This window comes from Sinohyriopsis cumingii, chromosome 10, assembly GCF_028554795.1.
Source record: "Sinohyriopsis cumingii isolate HCF-2022 chromosome 10, ASM2855479v2, whole genome shotgun sequence".
NCBI classification, from domain to species: Eukaryota; Metazoa; Mollusca; class Bivalvia; order Unionida; family Unionidae; genus Sinohyriopsis; species Sinohyriopsis cumingii.
Window position 1 is genome coordinate 91,479,915 of NC_142970.1, and position 18,939 is coordinate 91,498,853.

At 35.1% G+C, this 18,939-nt stretch overlaps 1 protein-coding gene across 7 annotated transcripts in view; it reads right to left on the minus strand.

Moving 5' to 3' along the window:
* The window catches only part of LOC149790576 (islet cell autoantigen 1-like), a 102,376-nt gene extending 83,938 nt beyond the window's left edge, over positions 1 to 18,438 (minus strand). The window contains exons 1-4 of one of the 7 annotated variants that reach the window (XM_089972663.1): positions 18,321 to 18,438; positions 10,637 to 10,690; positions 9,480 to 9,654; positions 4,336 to 4,408 (exon numbers count right to left, since the gene is read on the minus strand). In XM_089972663.1, coding sequence (XP_089828789.1) covers positions 4,336 to 4,408; positions 9,480 to 9,654; positions 10,637 to 10,641 — 253 coding nt within the window. In that variant the 5' untranslated portion in view covers positions 10,642 to 10,690; positions 18,321 to 18,438. Of the gene's footprint in view, positions 1 to 4,335; positions 4,409 to 9,479; positions 9,658 to 10,636; positions 10,691 to 18,307 lie in introns of all 7 variants that reach the window. The other 6 variants (XM_089972660.1, XM_089972661.1, XM_089972658.1 and 3 more) reach the window with 6 other exon arrangements.
* Between the last annotated feature and the right edge of the window lie 501 nt (positions 18,439 to 18,939).

The following is an 18,939-nucleotide window of genomic DNA, read 5'->3' on the forward strand; positions in this document are numbered from 1 at the left end:
ATATTTTGCTGTAGTTGTCTTTCAATTGTATGCATGTGCTTTGACCGATAACATATGAGAAAATCATCAACATATAGTGAGCAATCCACACCAGGAGTCAAACACTTGGTGATGTTATTAATTTTGATATTGAAAAGTGTCACAGATAAAATACTGCCCTGGGGCACACCCATCTCTTGCTCGTGCAAATCTGAGAGAGTACAGCCCACTCGTACCTTGAATTCTCTGTCTGAGAGGAAGTTGGATATGAAAGAGGGCAGACGGCCTTTTAGACCTAGATCGTGCAGGTCTTTTAGTATCCCGTACTTCCATGTTGTGTCATAGGCCTTTTCTAAATCAAAGAAAACTGCTACTAAGTGTTCTTTCTTGATAAATGCATCGCGTATGAATGTTTCTAGTCTAACCAGATGATAGTTGGTGCTCCGTCCATAACGAAAGCCACTTTGGAAAGGAGATATTAAATTGTTAGTTTCCAGGTACCATGCAAGCCGAGAATTGATCATTCGTTCCATTGTTTTGCACATGCAGCTTGTGATTAAATCATTGAAGAGTTTCAAAAGAGATGTTAAAGATGATTCTGGAAGATGTTTTAAAAACTGGTAATGTATTTCGTCAGGCACAGCGGAAGTATCATGGGCCTTGTCTAAAGCCTCCATAAGTTCTGATAGTGAAAACAGTTGGTTGTAACTTTCCGAGTTGTTGGATGTGAATTTTAAACGTGACTTTTCTTTTTGAGTTTTCAATTTTTGGAAGGCTTTGGAATAATTAGATGATGAGGAATTTTTAGAGAATGTATCAGCAAGAACATTTGCTATGTCAAGTTTTGAGCTAAAATTGATATTGTTCAGTTTCAGATGTCGGAAAGAATTGTGTTTTCTCTTTCCGTTTATTTTGCGGATCGTGTCCCAAACTTTCTTAATTGAGGAACGAGAGTTTAAAGAGGAAACATATTTTTTCCATGATGCTCATTTACTTTCTTTGATTGTGCGGTGAGCTTTGGCCAGGGCAATGCGATATATATTTAAGTTTTCAGGCGTCAGATGATTATTAAATTTCCTTAATGCTTCTCGGCGTAGTCTAATGGCTTCCTTACATTCCTTAGTGACCCAATAACAGAGACTCCTCCTGAGGCCCTGTCAGCATTTTGAGAGTAGTTGTTAAACAGGGAGTAGTTTTTAAGTGTGATGTTATCTGTATTTTTCAAAAGTGTTTCCTGAAGACATAGTACTGAAGGATCATGTTCATTTAAAAGCAGAAGAATATCATGGTAGTTGGCTTTAAGTCCTCTACAGTTCCATTGTATGATGGTGTTCTTTATTATAAGTTTATATTGAAGATTCTGGAGCTAGGTTAGACCTTTCGTGGAGGTAATCTGGTTATTTCTCTGGAGGAAGTACAGGGGTGAATTTTTTGTTGTTAGGTCTGGACCTACCTTGAGCGCATGGAGCAGATTCTTCTGCATCCATGCTCTCAATGTCTCCAAACCTGTTATAGAGTTTGATGGGGTCATCTGACCCTTTTGTTGTCTGTTTCCGTGAGATTTTTTACTTTTTGGTGATTTCGGTGGTTGGGTATTATTATATGTAGTCTGAGAAGATGCAGAGTTTTTCTGTGCTTGGTAATGAGGGGGTGTTTGAATTTGGTGTTGAATCGGGTGCTTCTGTTTGTGTTTGAGCGTCCTTCGTTGTTTTAGGATTGCTCTTCACTACAGTGGAGAAGGATGGGCCGGGATGGGGTGTTTTCACCTGTACAAGTTTTCCGGCTTCTGGATAGGGAATATTATTTGTGTATTTTACCCTCTGAATTTCCTTCTCCTGTTTCCAGGTATCGCAATCCTTAGAATTTACGTGGTGCTCTTTTCCACAGTTGACACAATGTGGAGTTGCTCTACAATCAGATTCCTGATGAGCATTGTCTCCGCATCGGCCACATATTTGGTTTTTTGAGCAGCGGTCTTCGTGATGGCCGTATTTTTGACACTTATAACACCGAAGGGGGTTGGGAATGTAAATCTCTACCTTTACTTGCAAAAAGCCAACTTTTACCACTTTGGGTACAGTTGGCCTGTTGAAGGTGAGTAAAATAGTGTTGGTGTCCTGCAGATTGTTATTACGTTTAATACGTATTCGTCGGACTGCAGTGACACCTTCACCTTTCATTCCTTCAATGATATCAGCGTCGGTGACTCCAGCCAAGTCACGACAGCGAATCACGCCTTTGGACGTATTCAGTGTGGTGTGAGCAAATGAGGTCACTGGAATATCGAAGAAAGTTCTTATTTTCTTGATATTGTCTGTCTGACCTCGTTGTTCACACTCCACAAGAAGGCAACCCGATTTCATTTTTTTTGACACTCTTTGGTGTTCCAATCAAACCTGTAATTGTTTTCTCGATCACAAACAGAGAAAGTGAGGTAAGTGGTTTCGTGGCATCTTTTGAATGTATGACCATGAAGCGTGGAAATGACTCCACACTGCATGGTTCGTCGTCAGACTCTGATAAGGGTTTCGATCTTTCATTTTGATTTTTTGGGGAATTTTCCATGTTGGCTTAATTAAAATTCAGCACCCGTGCTCCCCACCCACCAAAGCACCCAACAGGCGGACACTTTTCAAGTGCCAGGGATACACAGATGCCATACTCAGTTGACAAAATTACCTCTGATTGACCTTGAAGTCACCAATTTCTAGGGTCGGTAAAATTACCTCCCGATTGACCCATTAAGCCACCGCCTTCTAGGAAGTCTTCTAAGACTTGGGAAAGGGAAAGATAAAGGAATAGTCTATAGGGGCAACGGTGGTATCAAGAGAGATACAAGGAGAAAGATAAAGAAGGTGAGAGAGTAAATAAAGACTTCCTAGGGCTCGGCGTGACCAGCCGATTTGTCGGAACCGGGCCCATCCCGACCACCCGTCTAAGAGAAATAGAGGCCAAAGTAGTGTATTGCATCGGAAAGCCTCTACTCAACTACCAGGATCCTTTTCTCCCCTGACACGGGACGCAACCCACGGCAAACAGGTTGCCTCTGCTTAGTCACCCTTTACGACACGTAGCGAGGCACGTCGGGCCAATTCTACAACCCCCGACCCGCAGGGGGATCTAAAAATGCAGTAGAAGCATTTTCATCTGGTACAAGCATATCACAATGCCTGGCACAAGCAAACCACCATGCTTTGTCACGACAATGGATGAAGAACTAAAGTTATAAAGTAGAGTCCATCTTCATTTCTGCAGTCGCTTTTGCGTTGATATTTGGCCAATTCAACTCGAAATCTTTTTTTCCTTGCCTCAAGTGCAATCATTATTTGAAGTTTGCTTAAGATATGTGATACAGAACTCAAATTATTTCCAGAAACAATTCTTACATTTTTTATCACAACAGCAAATTAATGTTTTTCGTGTCTAAAGTGCAAGCCATCTGCAAAATTTGGTAAAGGTGGATTCAAAACTAAACCTATTTTACAAAAGGTTTAAAATGTACAGATGGACAAACCTATGCATAGAGGGCATGTATGATTTGGATATTTTAGCGCAGTTTTAAAAAAAAAATCAGTCATATTGCTATGACGTCTGCAGTATGGCAGTTTACTGGGATGTCTAGCAATGAGTCATCATGCCGCAGACATGTAACATCCTGTCCCACCCAATCACATTCAACTGACACTAGGCCGACCAGTCTGAACACTAACCTCTTCATGCTAAGTGCCAATCTATGTACAGAGGTACATTGCTATAATAATATCCTCTCTGCCTTTTGGTTTATGGACGTTGCCATAACAATGTCCACTCTGCCTTTTGGCCCGAAGAACACTGCCATAACAAATGTACACTCTGCCTTTTGGCCCAAAGAACATTGCCATAACAATGTACACTCTGCCTTTTGGCCCAAAGAACATTGCCATAACAATGTACACTCTGCCTTTTGGCCCAAAGAACATTGCCATAACAATGTACACTCTGCCTTTTGACCCGAAGAACACTGCCATAACAATGTACACTCTGCCTTTGCCTTTTGGCCCGAAGAACACTGCCATGACAATGTACACTCTGCCTTTTGGCCCGAAGTACACTGCCATAACAATGTACACTCTGCCTTTTGGCCCAGAGAACATTGCCATAACAATGTACACTCTGCCTTTTGGCCCAAAGAACATTGCCATAACAATGTACACTCTGCCTTTTGGCCCAAAGAACATTGCCATAACAATGTACACTCTGCCTTTTGGCCCAAAGAACATTGCCATAACAATGTACACTCTGCCTTTTGGGAGACATATAAATATCAAACCTAATTTCTTAAGTTTTAGGCCAGCTAATGGTGTAATGATACATTACCACAGAGTCTGTCTTGGTACTTTTCTATCACTCGCAGCAGTTCCATACAGGACCTCTGAATTGCCTTGAAAACCTGACAACATAATAACATTTCATAATCATAATGATATTCCAATACAACATTATATAAGATACTTTCACTATGTATATAATATTTGGGATATGTAAAAAACAAAATGCCCCATGTCAGGGTTGCTGAAAAGTGTCGACCGGGCAAAACAGTTGCCCTCAAGTGTGTCAATTTGCTAAACGTGATCAAAAAGTGGTGTTCATTCACTTGGCTTTGTCTTGATGTCACATCATCATCATCCACTTTTTTATTTCAGTACAAGGCATTAATTACAACTTTAATCTGTTTTCCCTTTAAAGATAAAAGTGAATGGTTACAAAATGAGGTTTGATTATTAGCAGTCAAATGGTAGTGCTAACATGATTACAAAGGCCAGAAAACCCACTGCTATCTGCAAAATTCCCATTCAAATTCACTAAAATGACAGAAATCCCACTGCTATATATGGAATTCCCACAGAAAATTCACACAAATGCCAGAAATCCCACTGATCTAAGGAACTGACTGAAAATTAAATGCCAGAAATAACACTGCCATCTAACGAATGTCTACTGAAAATTAAATTCCAGAAATAACAATGACATCTAAGGAATTCCCATTGAAAATTAAATGCCAAAAATAACAATGATATCAAAGGAATTCCCTTTGAAAATTAAATGCCAAAATAACACTGATCACAAATGCCATAAAACACACTGCTGTCTAAGGAATTCCCATTGAAAAGTCACACAAATGCCATAAAACACACTTTCTAAGGAATTCCCACTGAAAATGCACACAAATGCCATAAAACACTTCTATCCAAGTTATTCCCACTGAAAATGCAGACAAATGCCATAAACACACTGGTGTCTAGGGGATTCCCACTGAAAATTCACACAAATGCCATAAAACACACTGCTGTCTAAGGAATTCCCATTGAAAATTCACACAAATGCCAAAAAACACACCACATTCCAAGTTATTCCCATTGAAAATGCAGACAAATGCCATAAAACACACTTCAATCCAAGTTATTCCCACTGAAAATGCACACAAATGCCATAAAACACACTGCTGTCTAAGGAATTCCCAATGAAAATGCACACATGATCCTTGAAAAATTGACTGAAATAGTGAATTTCTGTGACCCTACTGGAAGTAAATCAGGAGTTGGTGGACATATCCAATTACTAATACAATTAATCATGATCAAAATTTTAAGATTCTTATAAAGTTTTATAAAATATTTCATAAGTATTTTAATAATCTGACATGAAAATAAGCAAAATCAGAGGTTTAAAATGACTATGGAACACTATACATTTTAAGCTTTCTACACTCACATTTCCCTATTTTCATGTACGCTGCCTGATTCTGGCTGAAGAACTGTTGTGTGTTTAACACCATTGTTCAGCACATTGTATGTTATACCTGGCAGCCAGTACATCTGGTTGAGATATAACCAAGGAAAACCCTGGGAAGAACCATCAACCCACAGGAAGCTACTAGCATGCTTGTTCATATAGTCTACATCACAGAGCAAAGACTCTAATAACCCTTGTGGACAAAGGTGAGATGTCAGTGATCAGTAAAAGCGATCGCCTTAGAACACTCAGCAATCCTGGGCCCCAGAGTCATTTTGCCAAAATACTAATATATGAGATCCATAAAAATTTATTTTACATATTTTGCCTTGTATAAATGTTACAGAATTTTGCTCCACTGGCTGAAACAGTTATCTTAATTTTTTGTGACAATAAAGAATGGTCTATATATGTTCAGATGTGATGATACTAGTTTAGATTTCTTTGCATCACAACTCTTTATACTATGACTCAATTTTGGGAGTAATTTTAAATCAATCAACCAGAACAGTACACAAAACTCTTAATAACAAATACCTCTATATAAACATTACTGGTCTAAAGTGAACAGCATTTATCAATTCTTAAGTTTAATCTACATCTTTTAATGGAGAATTGAAGGATCTATGAAGCAAAAAAATTTTTTTTCCCTAAGAATCCTTTATGTACAGCTTTAATCCCCCTCCCAAACAAAAACATTAATTCATATATTGTAAAGACAAAAGGTTGACTTGAACACTACAGAATGCACTGAACTTGAACACTACAGAATGCACTGAACTTGAACACTACATAATGCACTGAACTTGAACACTACATAATGCGCTGAGCTTGAACACTACAGAATGCACTGAACTTGAACACTACAGAATGCACTGAACTTGAACATTACAAAATGCAATGAGCTTGAACACTACAGAATGCAATGAACTTGAACACTACAGAATGCAATGAACTTGAACACTACAGAATGCAATGAATCATGTAGGTAGACATTACAATTAAATCTTTCTTCATGTTCAAGCAAAATTGTATAGTGTCACTGTTTTGAATTTCCTGGGATTTTTCTTCAAAGATGTATTAAAATAGTACTAATTCAATACTATGTCCTAATGTTTGTGCAAATGTATTGTTGATTTAGAATGAAACAATTAAAATTAATAACATTATTATTCAGTAAATACTTGGGATTGTTTGCATGTACCTGGCTACACATGTGCATAATAAAAGAGGAGGCAACTGCTCATTGTCCCATCTTGTTTAAAAGTCCTTTTGTAAAACACCGTGCTTTTGCTTCTGTTAGCATTTCCCTCTATCCCTCACAACAGTGTAGAATAGAGCCTTAAATCTGCTAGCATCTCCCTCTATCCATCACAACAGTGTAGAATATAGCCTTATATCTGCTAGCATTTCCCTCTATACCTCACAACAGTGTAGTATAGAGCCTTATATCTGTTAGCATTTACTTCTATCCCTCACAAGAGTGTAAAATAGAGCCTTATATCTGCTAGTATTTCCCTCTATCCCTCACAACAGTGTAGAATAGAGCCTTTTATCTGTTAGCATTTCCTTCTATCCCTCACAACAGTGTATAATAGAGCCTTATATCTGCTAGCATTTCCCTCTATCCCAATGTGCATCATGGTGTATAACCGAGACTTATCAAAGAAATCCAGCTTCACAAGAACTGGTCCATACACAAAAGTACATAACAATTTTGTTCCAATCTGACAAGAAAAGAAAAAAAAAAAAACAGTTTGATATATTGCAGGGAATGGTATCAATGTAATTATATGCATATCAAACAAGTTCTTTTTCTGATCTTGAACAAAACAACACCATGGTTTTGTATTTATTACATACATTCTCTTTTACATATCACAAATACTTTTCACTAAACAGTGTGCATAAAATCCAAAGCAGACTGGAGTTTTTAAAATCCAATTCATTACAGCTAAAAATATCAACAGGTGAATATCAATGAAAACACAGACCAGTTCTAATCATAGTATTGATATACAAAAGTATTGACTGAAAATCTAAACTAAAGACTAGATTAACAGGTATTTAATAGAGAACACATGATTGGACATGTATTTAAAAGAGAACACTAGATTGGACAGGTATTTAATAGAAAACACTAGATTAGACAGGTATTTAGTAAAGAACACTGGGTGAAATAGGTATTTAATAGAAAACACTAGATTAGACTGGTATTTAGTAAAGAACACTGGGTGAAATAGGTATTTAATAGAAAACACTAGATTAGACTGGTATTTAATACAGAACACTAGATTACATGGGTATTTAATAAAGAACACTAGATCAGACAGATCTTTGATAAAGAACACTAGATTAAACAGGTATTTAATAAAGAACACAAGATTAGATATGTATTTTATAGAACACTAGATCAGACAGGTATTTGATGAAGAACACTAAATTAATGGATATTTAACAAAGAACAATACATTAAACATGTACTTAATAAAGAACACTAGACTATATGACTATTTATTCAAGTAGTGCATACAGATAGTCTCACCTAATAGTACTACCAATGGTCAAAAAGAACCAAAATTCATTCTAATTGCTCAATGCAAAAAACATTTCTGATATTCTTGGCCAATTACATTTTCAAGGTGGTCCCATATTGGATATGAGATAGTATTGTTTCCATTTAGGACCAACTACACACCATAAAAATTGTTCTGGTGAAAACCACATGTTGACATACATGACTTTTCATTTAGAAGGAGTAGAACATGATTTTCCAGATGGCTGCCATGATGGCTATCAGATCATCACTATCTTCATTTAGGACCAGTCATAAGAAGTCTGCAGGCAAAAACCCAATGACCATCCATCCTAGAAGAGCAGCAATTACAAGATTTTCCAGATGGCTGCTATGTCAGTCATTTCTGGAGTCAGATCTGCACCATTTTTCATTTCAGACCAACTTTACATTTGAAGTCTTCCTCTGAAGACTCCATGTTGATTTGACTGGACAGCCATATTGGCAGCTGCTTCTGAACCATTTTCATCTAACTAGACAACTAAAGGTGTCTTTAAGTGAAAGAAATAAAAACACTTTTCAAGATAACCACTGTGGTTGCTATATTGGGTGATGATAAGGTATTACTTTCCCTTAGAACCAACAAGACCTTGGGTTGAATGTATGTATATAAAGATTACAGTAATCCTCCAAATAGTTGAGAAGTAGTGTTAACAGGCTAATGCTAACATGGATGGATGAAAAAATGACAGACCACCCATGAGTTCTCCTGGTCTTTGGCAGGTAGTTCTAAACTTTGCTGTGCAGAGGATAAAACAATTCCATCTGCTTCATATACAGTATGACACAAAAATGGGCCCAATCATTTTGGTTTCTGTATTTTAATCATTTTGAATTCTTTAATGTTGCAGAAAAGAGAATACTTTACAGCAGTTTTAAAGAAGTCTTTCAAGTGATGCCTAGTATTCAAATGATTGATTTATGCATCATTCAAGTGTCATTACCATCCAAAATCATTTAAACTCTGTACAAAATTTGCATAAACTGTAATCTTCCCACATCTGTTCAGTAAATTTGTGCTTCTGACAAAATGCTTGTGTACAACCTTCACCATTCTGGTATATAATTTATAAATTTCCAGCATAATGTCTCAGATATATAACCTTCAGTTCATGGATGATGTTTCATCAACTGAATACATGCGAATCCTCACCTCCAGTTTTGCATCCAGCTCTGCATCTGACGCCACAACATGCTCATCCTCCTTTTTGCCTAGTTTTTGGATGACAGCCTGTTTGGTTGTCCAGTACGTCTCCTTCATCTTGTGAAGAGTGGATGTCTCTCTCTGTTCCAAAAAGCGGTCATAACTAGATCCACTGTATCCATGGCTACTGAAAAAAGCAAAAGGTATCAGCTTAACCAAGTTTTATACAATTATTCAGGGTAAATTTTATAAGCAAGATTTCTGAAGCAAATGTGTTTGTACGAATCCAGCCGACTGTACTGTATATCCTTTAATTTAAACCAGTTTGCAATACAAACTTTACATTTTATTTAAAAATTCACAAAAGAAAAGTAAATCATTTTATTTGTTATGCTATTAAAATACATACTTTGTGTTGGTGGATATCTGTGTTCATTAAATAAATTACTGTCAATAATTTTATTTCATGGGTATCAATTTCTGAAGTTATGCTAAAAGTGATATTTTCACTGGCGTTATAAAATTCATGGATCATGGCAGAGGTCCCATTTTTAGCCCATCCCATAATTTACCCCCTACCCCTCTTTTTTCACATGGAAAACAAATCAGATTACGCAGATGATACTGACAATAATCTGCTGCCGAAAAACTCGGTCTTTTAATATTGACCAACTGACAGAACTTTTCTGAACATGTCGAGTCAGAAGAAAATAATGGGCAGATAAAGTACAGCATACATTGTTGAATTGGTCGATAGAATTACTTTATAATGGACACATAACTGAACACGTATAAGGAACATTTGCCAGTTTCCCAGAAGTTTGTCAAACTAATACATGCCCTTCTAACATGATATTGCAATCTGTACCAGAATACTTATTACAAGAAACAATGTAAAGAATTTTTTGACTTAGCTTTTTAAAAGCATGTGTAAAATATAATTGTACTAAATGATACAGAATATGCATGGAAAACTACATTATGCAAGTCCTTGAGCAGTTAGGTATGTACTGGATTGAAATCTTACTATCTTGAGATATGTAGAGAAACTGCCTAATAATAAAACCATCTGACCAATTCAAAAGTAAGATATTTAATGAAATTTCCAAGAAATGTTTTTAAAAAATTATGAACCATATCTAGGAGATACGTGAAAATATACATACGACATTTTGCCTTTGGGAAAGCCACGTCAATCCGTTTGTCAAAAGGGCAGCGTGCTGTAATGGAAAACAAAAAAATATAGCAATTATATTGGGACTGTTAGAATATTTTTCATGCAAATGTCAATAATACATGCACATATAATCCTTTTAGTCTTATCTAAAAAAATATTATGGTAAGACAATAGTGCCATGTGATGCATCAAATATTTAATGCAATAATATATATATATATATATATATATATATATATATATATATATATATATATATATATATATATATATATAGAAACACATTTCTCTTGACTTCTGGCCCCAAGTAGCCTAAAGCGCTCACTGTTACAGATTACCTCTGTCTGCATGGGTTAGAGTCTCAGCTTCAGCCAATGTGGGAACAACAACAATGGCTTTCTCTACCTTATACTTTCACACATGCAAATTCACAACTTTTAGCTTCATATAAAGCAAAAATACCACACAAATGTATGCAAGAAACGAAAACTTTTATTCGAGGAGTTTTGTTTTGAAAATTACTGGCTTGAAACTGATGGATTCCTTAATGATTATAATCTTTGGCACAGCATGTGAATCTTAGGAGTATTATTAAGAGAGATTTTATGAAATAGGCATCTTACTCCCAGGTATAAAATTGTTTATTTGTAACGTTTTTGTTTTAAATTTTAAACAATGGTCTTTAATTCAAATCTATGCTGTACATGGCACAAAGACATATAACCTGTCTGGTATAAACAACAGAATAGTGCAAAGGAAACATTCAGTTATATTTCCGGATGTTGTATAAATAATAGGATATTTTTATGTGCGACAAAGTCACAAAGTTTTTTTGATGTTGGCATAAGGCATACTATAACTTTCATAGCACAATGGACTTTTTTCAATTTGTGATGTGATAGTTGAGAAAATCTGTCACTACCTCTCTCTCACTTATTAAAATCCAATTAAAAACAGCAACAGTTGCTTCCATGGCAGAAAAAGAATATAATAAAGTAATGTATATCACCCGTAAGTTGTCACGTGAACATTTTTCATACAGGGCTTTTTCAAAAATTATTTGATTTACTCAAATATTGGCTTGATACTAAATTGCCTCTGAACTTTCATTTTTATAAAAAGATTTATATCTCCTCACAATAATGTAATTGAAAAGTCACCAGAAAAAGAAAAAATATTTAAGAAGGGACAGACCTTGACAGTAAAAGAGAATGTGCATCTATTATCTATAATTAATTCACCGGGTGATGTTTACTAATGTCATTTGTATTTATACTGTTCTACACATAAAATCAAAAATAACATTTTACTTTGATCTCTCTCTCATCAGCCTAATGATAAATATCAATTTCAATCATACCCTGTTGGCATACATGTTTTTATTAGTTTTATGGTTACTTATTATGTCTACATATTTCAAACAGAAATTATATCTCCTCAGATAATATGTTGCTTAAAATACTTACGGACACCACAGATTGAATCAAGTATTAAAATAATCCGAATAATGGGCAGATTGTAGTTTTCTCATGCTACCAGTAAAAGATCTTCAAAATAGCTGTAAAAATGTACAGCCTAAGATTATAATATCAAAAGTTGGATTTGATTTAATTATCATAAAATAACAGGTCTGGTTGGTTTCAATCAAATGGGTATTTTATTCCCTAGTTTGGAATAAATTCCATTCTTTTAAAAATCTGATGCTTCTACAAAATCTTCAAGATATAAACTGATACTACCAGAATGAATCTTTAAATCAAGACATAGCTTAATGACATGACTATTCATTTGACTGTATTGTTTTCAGTGAATATTCTTGTGGTGATCAAAACCATTCAAAAACATTATTTAAATCTTGGTACATATGCTGTTTCATATTTAAAATATTCCATTTCCAACATTTTCCCACTGCATCTGAATATTACCTGTATCTTTTATGATCTTGTTTATTTGAGTCTCTCAACAAATTTTTTGGCAAATGAACTCTCCCCATTGTCAAGTCAAATAACATTTTTCTTCTAAAGTATTATATTCTTTGTTTACATGCTGACATGTTAAAGTTCTGCAAGAGTTATTCCTATGTTACTAACTGTACAGTACTGCAGTTAAATTTTGCAGATGAAACATTTGTAAACAAAATGCTTTGCTCTAAAGGAAGCGATACATGTACTGTCACATGATTTTTTGGTCTTTGTCTGGTACCCCGTTTTGTTCAAGCTTAATTTCTGTGTGTTAATCGACAGAATCTATATTTAGCTTATCTGACAATGTTATAATCTTGACAATGACATTCAGTCGTAATCATCAATTACAAGTAAGGAAAAAAATGCTGTGTGAAGCCCAAAGCTCTATCAAAACACTGCTGACCCTATTTCTGTCTGACCATGTTATGATCTTGACAACTACGTCTGGTCATAATCGTCAATTTTTTAAAAAAATCTACTCTGTGAAGCCCAAAGTTCCATCAATGACCTCATTTCCTGTAAACGTCAGTGTTAATGATATACATGTAATAATAACCTTAGTGGTACATGTACTTGAGCCAGAACATCTTTCAGTAATGAAAACCTGACAACTGGAAACAGCTTTGGGAAAGATAATCGGATTACTTACCAAATGTAATTAAATATTGCTTTTGAACACATATTAAAATAAAATATAGCTGCTTGTAAGGTTACATATTAAATTTTTGCACTAAAATGTTGTCCACTCGTTGCTTTAGTGGGCTGGCCTTTCTTGAGGGGTACTTTTGAATACAAACTTGTCAATGCCAAGAGATTCTGGCCATAAAGAGTGGGTGGGCACTGGTCAAAGGGTCTGTTCATGAGGAGGACCACTGTACAATCATTTGAAATGTGCACTGGGCATCAGGAACTTGAACTGAGAGCCTAGTTTTATGATGACCCATATATCAAAGATTGTGCTTATGGCAGAAGTAATACACTGATTAATTTGGACTAAATGGTAACATTTAACAGGTTTTGCATAATCTGAATGCATACAGATACAGAAATGGCAGCTGAAAATTACCATTAGCAGGTGCAACATTGGAAGGCGAGTCATGCCCTTATCTTTGAATAATGTGACATCATAAAAATGGTTTTTTTTGTGTCAATTGTTTTATGATATAATAAAGGTCACAGTCAATCATGACGTCTTCCCTGACGCCAAGGGTTAAACTGGATAACTTATCAATTCAGTTTTGTACCAACAATTATCATGGACTATCATAAATGCTCCAATGATGTCTACAGAAATCAATGATTCAATCTTCAAGTTCACTAAACTAATATCAAGGTCCTTGATCAGTGCACAATGAGACAACAGGATTAGGTATGTAACAGGAGGAATTTGTATAGAAGTCAAAAGTATGAGAGCTCTGTTTTACAGAAATGGTATTGGGGGAAATGACTGTCCTTCTTTGGACAGTGTCCTCTATAACAAGTCATGGTTTATTGTATAATGTACCCTTGCACCAATGACCTATATTATCGGTGTTACGAAACACCCAAATCTACTCAAATCCACCCAAATGAAGACGTACTTAATAAGATACATATACTGTTGTATAGTTTTAATTTTATACTTCAAATATAAAGTGTTAACTTTGAAATATGTGGCACCATTGCAAAAAGGCAAGGGTAGAAGCACATAGCAAGGATGTGAAGATTGGTAAAGTCGCAAGCGATAATGAGCAAAAGCTACCAACTTTTTTAGTTTTGCATTTTTACACAGTTCTATTGGTTTGATCGATTTCAACTGATGAGAAACCTATAAACTGATATTAAATTTGTCAAAATTGGTGGTTGTTTAAGATTGTTATGACTTATTTGCCTATATGGAAATTATTTGTATAGGCAGGCATTAGGCGCAAGGACTGACACAAATGAAGACATACTTAATACGATATATACACATATTATATACTGGTGTATAGTTTTAATTCTATGCTTTAATTCTTCAGTTATATTTCTATACAAAATCAGAGCCACATGTTTAACAAAATCTCTATTCAGGCAAATTAAATTTTATGTGATGAGTATTAGTTCCGACATTGTACTGATCAAAAACCAAACATTATTGTGTTAATTACAAGCAACTAAATGCAAGGTATATAATCTTAATATTTCATGAGCTCATCCCTCATTTTGAAACAAAGCTTAAATACTGCACATTTCTTGTTTTCATTTGTGATTTTTTAAGTGAATCATGGCAGATTTCAGTTTTAAAAAAACGCATAGCAGGTTTCCATGTGGTGGATGCAAATCAAATTGTTCAAATGACTGTGTTAAATGTTCATTGTGTAAGAACTGTTATCAGAAAATGGCAAGAAAGCTCGGACAATGAATTAAAAATGTGGGGAAAGATTTATCTGGACTATGTGCGAGTTTCATGTTGTACATTGGATGGTAAAGAGTCTGACTACCTGATGGGCATGCATCGTCTGCAGAATGTAAATTGTAAGTATCGGCATTTATTTATACTTTGTAACTAATTTTAAATTGCATAGGTTAGCACACGCAAAAACTACATTCTTCTGCTACACAACCCTAATTATGTGAGTAGTCATCATCTAGTATCATGCATTTTGAATCAATTCAATGACCATTTTATCTACGAACAAATGCAGCCTATGTACGAATTTACACATTTTAATTTGTCTAACATTTATATTTTTTTTAAACAACGTAAATATGTGCTATAATTATGATACAACCAAAATTTTTAATCTTCTTATTATTAATTGTAATATATTTCATTTAATAATAGTAATGCAGAAAGGTTGTTGGCTAGTAAAGTCTAGTAATGTTATGCCAGCCATCATACACATGGATCCAGTATGTTGAGTCTAAAAAAAACGTTCAATTTTCGATAATGGCTACTTGATTTGCAACATGTGCGACTATACATAGCAAAAATAAATCCTCTGCCCCTTCATCTGCCTAGATCAGGAGAAGGCATTTGATAAAGTTAACTACAAATGCATGTTCATAACTTTAGAATCTTTTAGATTTCCATGCAAATTTCATACCAGATTTAATATTTGTAGTGTATATACATCGTACCATGGTTTATCTTTTTCGGGGATAGTAAATCACAAATATATATTTATGATTGTTAATAAATATTTCTGAAACACATAAGGCTACACATTTCAAATTTACATTAAACTAAATAGAATATTTGTTATAATCAGCTGGTGCGGATAGCACTCACTTTGCTTTAGTAAAGCATTTGAACATCTAACTTTGTCACAATGAACGTTTATTAATAATTTTTGGCTGATGCGAAATAAATGGACACAACATATAGATTTTTATTAAAACAAGAAAATAATTTTTTTTTATTTATATAAATCATACCAAGGGCATTGAAAGTTAAATGTAACCCTGAATAATCGTTCCTTGTAACAGTTTTCAAATGTCAAACAGTAGAAAAATCGTCGATGTTCAAGACACGTGTGATGATATGCATATAGTAGATTCCTTTGATAAATAATTTGTAGCATCCATTAATGAAATCAATTGTCATCACATTCAAAGCTGTTACGCAGTTAATGGGGATATCTGAGAAGGCTTGCCAGTAGCTTCTCGTGGGTCGGTGGTTCTTTCCAGGGTTTTCCCGGGTTCTTCCTCCAACATTAATACTGGCTGCCATGTATAGCCTGTCGTGTGCTGAAAAATGGCTTTAAACCCTATGACAACAACAACAACAAAGCTATTACGTAATTATAATCAAATTAAGGTCACACTCAACCATTCAACAACACAGATTAATATAATCTATGTATCTTCAACGGCTATAGGTAGTGTAATCTGGAGAAAAAATGTTGGATATAACATTTTCAAAACTTTTTGAAAAGAACAAAGAGAAAAGCAATTATTTCACAGACATTAAACAAGGGACGAAATGAGACAGAAATTGAGGAATGACATTCTAGTTGCAAAATGATATAGACATATTATGGGAATTCATATACTGTGCAAAACATACCAGATAAACCAAGTAAAGATTATTTCGGGGTTGTGGTGGCTTTAATAAAATCAATAGTAAATACAAGTGTCATGAAAGAATTAAAGGGAAGAAAATTGAAGAGGCAAGATATTGGAAAGGAAAACTACAATATGTATGTAATGCTACTTTTTTTTTTTAAAAATTGCAACTTTGTGGCCTTTATTTAAATTTTGAATCTTGAAGTGTCTCAAGGCTTCTGAAAATGTTGGAAAAAAAGCCAGGCCAGCAGAAACAGCCAGCATCAGAACGGACTAAAAAATGTTCTAAATGACCAATTGGATAAAGTAATGTACTTAGAAATGATTCTTTTTCACCGTCTTAATACCAAATCAATAAAATAACGAATCAAGTTAATTACGTAGGAGTGTGTGTGTGTCTGTGTGTGTGAGAGAGACAGAGAGAGAGAGAAACCACTTCAGTATGACAATAAAATATTTGCAACATTTGTTTTGGGTCATTTATATATTTTATAGATCATTTACATGGAATCCTGTTAGGGCCAATCGTCCTATCTCTCCATCGTGTAGTATTTGGTACAGCGATGAAGTGATGCGATGGAGCAATTTGTCATTTATTTCTTAAGAAATTAAAGTCGAAAGACATAATACTAGTAAATTGCATTTGTATTTATTATTGATCAACCCAACTCAAGAATGCTGTTTTAAAGAAAAAAATTGGGGGAGGGGAAAGCGGTGTCATTTATAGGTGAGACGGTAGACACAGTGCAACTTGGTGTGATTTGCCTGGACTTGGGTGTGGATTTGATAGGATATGAGTGGACTTCGGTGTTTCCTAACACCCCTATATTATTCATCTTAGGTGCAAGCAAACTCCCTGTAGGACAAACATTGGCTGTATTAAACAGATCCAACAAAATATGATTATTAATATATATTTTAAACTGACCAAGCCTACTGAATAGAATATTGTACCAAGAGTTTTACTGGCTGACACATATGTTCGTTTTTGATTGCTTGATTTGATCAAGAGTGCATAGTTGATCATCATTAAGAGGAAACAATTGAAAAATCAAATATTTAGCAAAAACACTTTCCAAAATAATGTATTGGGAGGAAAAAGTGTTTATTCAAAGGTCCAAAATAAATTCTAGAGGGTCAAGTACGAGGAATTCAAATACCAACACAGATAAAATCTGCTTGGGCGATGAATCGATTGCTTCAATAAATATTCACTTTCCCTGCAAGGTTTGAAAAACTGCAGAAACTGGAAAAATGAATAATTATTGCACAAATTAATCAGTTTATAATACAATTGTCTGTGATAATGGTGCCTGTGATAATGACGTGTCTTGGAGTTTCTTTATTAAGTAATAAACATGTAAGAAAATATGCGACCATTTTGGGTTTTTGGGTTTTTTTCAAAGATTTTAATGACCCCACTTTTTGTCTTATTACTAAAAACTGGGTCCGACTTGTTCCATTTCTGGAACGAAAACTGACACATACTGCCCCTGACACTACCCCTAATACCTTACGGTATAGCAAAATTCCCCATGGGTGCGATCAGTCAGATATTGAAGAAATGATGTTTCGTAAATCTACATCACTTTGTTTAGATCTGGACACCGTGAACAGCAGTTTCTTTATCATGACGTAAACACAAGATTACATAATTAGTTGCATACATTACTTCCTCACAAATATGCTCCTTTATCAACAACGTGGCAGAATTATAACCCGACATAAATACTTCTTTCAGCTTCCATGTTTAATATAATAAACTACAACTGGCTGAGATTATTGCAATTAAATATACCCATACGGATAAAAATTTTGAGAACCAGTCTGTAACATAAACAAATACATGGTATAAAGACATGATTCGTGCCAGAAAAGCGCTCCCTTGAGTACCAGAACCAGGAAGATAGTGAACCGAAATTGTAATGCGAAAGTTTAAAAAATAAAATTAAAAAAAATAACAAAAATAATGCTAAAAAATAGCGCATAAAATAACATGCTACCGCCAATTACATTAACAATTTCCCTGTTCCTTTGTTCACTCCTCCAACGACTCTCCAGGAGTCAACTACAACTTCCGAGTCCAATATGGTGTTTTTTCTTCTTTTCGTTTATCCGGACTAGCTTGTATGCTATCACATCTGGGGTTTTATTGGCCTCTCCAATTCAGGGACGACATGGATGGGGTGGGGTGGTGGATCTCCCCCCCCCCCCTCCCGGAATTTGCATGTGCTGTAAAATTGCTGTAGCCTATATACGAAAATTAACAAGCCCGTCAAATTTTGTCCCCCACCCACCC